The sequence below is a fragment of the Triticum dicoccoides genome, chromosome 6B (genome assembly GCF_002162155.2).
Source record: "Triticum dicoccoides isolate Atlit2015 ecotype Zavitan chromosome 6B, WEW_v2.0, whole genome shotgun sequence".
Taxonomy (NCBI): Eukaryota; Viridiplantae; Streptophyta; class Magnoliopsida; order Poales; family Poaceae; genus Triticum; species Triticum dicoccoides.
The window spans coordinates 692,290,862-692,295,477 of NC_041391.1; the positions used below are offsets into that span (position 1 = coordinate 692,290,862).

A 4,616-nucleotide genomic window follows, 5' to 3' on the forward strand; every position below is an offset into this window, starting at 1 on the left:
CTCGAAATAGGGGCTACGGATTAAACGAAGATTGGCTAAGGATGAGGTGACGATGTGCGTGGGAAATGGTTCCAAGGTCGATGTGATCGCCGTCGGCACGCTACCTCTACATCTACCATCGGGATTAGTTCTAGACCTGAATAATTATCATTTGGTGTCAACGTTGAGCATGAACATTATATCTGGATCTTGTTTGATGCGAGATGGTTATTCATTTAAATCAGAGAATAATGATTGTTTTATTTATATGAGTGATATCTTTTATGGTCATGCACCCTTGCTGAGTGGTCTATTTTTATTGAATCTCGATAGTGATGATACACATATTCATAATATTGAAGCCAAAAGATGCAAAATTAATAATGATAGTACAACTTATTTGTGGCAATGCCGTTTGGATCGTATCGATGTAAAGCGCGTGAAGAAACTCCATGCTGATGGACTTTTGGAATCACTTGATTATGAATCACTTGGTGCTTGCGAACTGTGCCTTATGGGCAAGATGACTAAAACTCCATTCTCCGAAACAATGGAACAAGCTACTGACTTATTGGAAATAATACATACTGATGTATGCGATCCAATGAGTGTTGAGGCTCGTGGTGAGTATCGTTATTTTCTTTCCTTCACAGCTGATTTGAGCAGATATGGTTATATCTACTTGATGAAGCATCAGTCTGAAACATTTGAAAAGTTCAAAGAATTTCAGAGTGAAGTGGAAAATCAATAACAAGAAAATAAAGTTTCTACGATCTGATCGTGGAGGAGATATTTGAGTTACGAGTTTGGTCTTCATTTGAAACAACATGGGATAGTTTCACAACTAACGCCACCTGGAACACCACAGCGAAATGATGTGTCTGAATGTCGTAATCGTACTTTATTGGATATGGTGCAATCTATGTTGTCTCTTACTGATTGACCGCTATGATTTGAGGTTATGCTTTAGAGACAGCTGCATTCACTTTAAATAGGGCACCATCAAAATCCGTTGAGACGACGCCTTATGAATTGTGGTTTGGCAAGAAACCAAAGTTGTCATTTCTTAAAGTTTGGGGATGCGATGCTTATGTGAAAAAGCTACAACCTAATAAGCTCAAACCAAAATCGGAGAAGTGCGTCTTCATAGGATACCCAAAGGAAACTGTTGGGTACACTTTCTATCACAGATCCGAAGGCAAAATCTTTGTTGCTAAGAATGGATCCTTTCTACAGAAGGAGTTTCTCTCGAAATAAGTGAGTGGGGGGAAAGTAGAACTTGATGAGGTAATTGTACCTTCTCCCTTATTGGAAAGTAGTTATCACATAAATCAGTTCCAGTGATTCCTACATCAATTAGTGAGGAAGTTAATGATGATGATCATGAAGCTTCATATCAAGTTACTACCGAATCTCGTAGGTCTTCCAGAATAAGATCCGCACCAGAGTGGTACGGTAATCCTGTTTTGAAAGTCATGTTATTAGACCATGATAAACCTATAAACTATGAGGAAGCGATGATGAGCCCAGATTCCGCGAAATTGCTTGAGGCCATGAAATTTGAGATGGGATCCATATATGAGAACGAAGTGTGGACTTTGATGAACTAGGTAGTGGTGGCCTGGGCGGTACAACCGTCCATCACACCAGTTGCACCTTTTACTAAAACATAACCGGAACTACGGTGCTCCCACCGCTTAGTACCGCATCCCAAAACCCAGAAAAATCACCCTCAAGTGGTAGTTGGGACGGTACAAATGCCGAAACAACGGTACCAAAAGCTCACGGGAGTGGCTATAAGTTTCATCGCAGTACAAATGTCGGAGCGGCCGTTCCAAAACCATGCACACGCCAGGTAAGCAGCCCAAAGCCGTTGACAAACAGAGAATATCCGTTGACGCCTGAGTGGCTCTAGTTCGTTGATCAAATTGTTGAGAAGAGACAATCTGTCCAAAATCCCACATTGAAGATGCTACGATAATCTTATGCATGCGACACAAGTGTATGCAAATAATAAATCTGGGTGTTATCTCACGTCCCAGAAAATACACCGCCGTTGTTGCACCTTCATAACCGCAACTAGCCATCACTATTTTTGTCAAACATGACCCGACCATTCTTTTTTCGAACAAAATAATATGGCCACCCAACCGAAAATAAATTGGAAAAGTAAAAAAATGGAACATGATAGTCAAATATGGTACTTGTGTACAAATCAGACTTGCAAGAGCAAGACACATTTTTCTCTATTGATCCCAAATTACGATATCATTCCTTCTTTTTTGGTGGAAGAAGAATTTATAAATAATGTGTAGAAGTACATTCATTACAAAATAAATAATGCCCCTCCCTTCCAAAATACTCGTCGTGGTTTTAGTTCTATTTACATGCCACACTTTGCTTTGTAGAAATACACAATTAATTTTATGCTGAAGCTCCAAAATCCTGACAGTATTTTCTTTTGCGGCTGCAGTTTGCTCTTGTTGTTTTATGAGATGGGCTTGTCCCCTGTCCTGCCCTGTTACAAGTACGCGCGCTTCTGTGCTATGGGAACAATGGGGAGACGCATGTGACCCTTTTTCTGCAAGCACGTCACTGTCTCGTACAAGCTTTGCCTCAGCGGAGTGAACTCCAACCCCAGCTCCCTCAGCCTCAGGTTTGAGAACTTGTAAGGCTTCGCCATGGGCTTGCCGTCATCTTCGCACCTGCCCCGCCAACGAATTCCACGGTGAGCAAGCAAGCAACGCCCAAAATCTGATCAAACACGTCGAAATAAGATCGATCATGCTGTGCTCCTACTTACTTGGCGGTTATGTGGTACTGCGGGAAGAGGTCGCCAAGGAGCTCGAGGAAGTATGCGCGGTGTAGCACGGCGCCGATGCAGAGGTACCGGCCGTGTGCGTTGGGGTGCTCGTAGACGAGGACATGGGCCCGGGCGACGTCACGGACGTCGGTGTAGGCAGCGACGGCGTTAGGGTAGGTGGGTTTGGCGCCGGTGAGGTAGCGGGCGACGTGGCTGCTACTGAAGTTGAGTGACTGCTGCAGCATGGGGCCCATGGTCATAGACGGCACCACCACTGCCAGCTCCAGGCCCCTCTTGGCCGCCTCCTCTGCCGCCGTGATCTCCGCCATCATCTTGGCGCAGCAGTACAGGTTCTGCAGTGCACACAAGGGCCGGCAAGTGAGCTAAGTTCACCGGCGATGGAGCAGAGTATTCATTTCTTACCCCTGTGTTTTTACAGTACTCGTAGTCGCTCCAGCACGTCTCGTCGAGCACGACGTCCGGGCTGCGGTTGGGGTCCATGTGCACGGCGCCGTAGGACGAAGTGAACACCACGCGCTGCACACCCGCGTCCGCTGCCGCTCTGATCACGTTTCTTGTGCCCTCAACGGCGACCGGCACGAGGTCCTGCAAACGAGCACGACACATGTAGGAAGCAAGTAAGTATGCCGCCCCTGTTAGAATCGCCCTTGTTTGCAGAGCAGAGCTCGTGAACTGACGGGGTCGTTGGAGACAGGGGAGGCAACGTGGAAGACGCCATGGCAGCCGCGGAAGGCGGCGCGAAGGCCGTTGTAGTCGAGGACGTCGGCGCGGCACAAGGTGAGCCTCTCCTCCGCCCCCTCCACCGCCAGCAGGTGCGCGTTCTTGCGGTCAGCTTCACAAACCAATGCAAACGCGCGCGCCATTAGATGAGCTGATGAAGCACCACAACACTGGCGAGATCATGGATGGTGTCGCTTACCGGGGTCCCTGGCGGTCCCTCTCACGCGGTAGCCACGGAGGAGGAGCTCCTTCACGACCCAGGAGCCGATGAAGCCTCCGGCCCCCGTGACGCAGACCAGCTCCTGCTCCGGCTGCCTCTGCTTCAGCTCGCCGTTGTCGGTGGCCTTGTCGATCGACGGCATGGTGACCACGGTGTTCAGCCGATGCGTGGACGCAAGAAAGATTTGCTGGTTGACTGCACGGGTTAGTACAAATTTGCCTTTGCTTGTTGCTGCTGCTGCTGAGCAATGGATCGAGCTTGTGTGGTCTGTACATTGAGTCCGCGGCACCATTTATACTACTGGCTGGTAGCCTGGTGGTACTAGCACACGACAAAACTGCGATGCGATACTGCCTGGACAGGAGCCGTGAGCAGGGTGGCGAGGGGAGGGGAGGCTCGGGTGCAGCTTGGCGGCAAGCAAAACAGAGGGCCGTCCCGTTTGTTTACGGAGGGATACAGCGACTGAAGGAATATTCAGCGGCGGGTGCAGCGCCGACGGACCCGATGGGTGGCTTCGGGCAAGCGCGCGGCAGATTCATTCCCCATCCGGAGGTGGAATCGCGGAGCCTGCCTCCTGCCACGGAAAAGGCACACCACCTGGTGCGTCACCGTTGCACGACAAAAGCTATGCTGGTTTCTTCGCTCACTGCTATCAAAATGCTTCTGCGTCCTGGATTTGACTTCCGGTAGAGTTTGAACACGTTTGCCGGCCAAGAATGCTGATGACTTGGTTATACGGAGTACGTGTTTAGCTCTTGTAACGGGTCTAGCTATATTGGACATTTCGTTTACTATGCTTCCTTGTGAGATGATTAAGCCTCATCATCTGTCTAGCCATCACGATATGGCGGGTACTACGCGTCGGTCAACCGG

General features: G+C 48.6%; 1 protein-coding gene across 1 annotated transcript; it reads right to left on the reverse strand.

Moving 5' to 3' along the window:
* Positions 1–2,328: 2,328 nt before the first annotated feature.
* Positions 2,329–3,885, reverse strand: LOC119326027 (cinnamoyl-CoA reductase 1-like). The gene is made up of 5 exons (XM_037599735.1): positions 3,723–3,885; positions 3,481–3,635; positions 3,206–3,388; positions 2,783–3,135; positions 2,329–2,684 (listed from the first exon to the last, which is right to left on the reverse strand). The coding sequence occupies exons 1-5, from the start codon at positions 3,883–3,885 to the stop codon at positions 2,501–2,503; spliced, it is 1,038 nt and encodes a 345-aa protein (XP_037455632.1). The 3' UTR covers positions 2,329–2,500.
* Between the last annotated feature and the right edge of the window lie 731 nt (positions 3,886–4,616).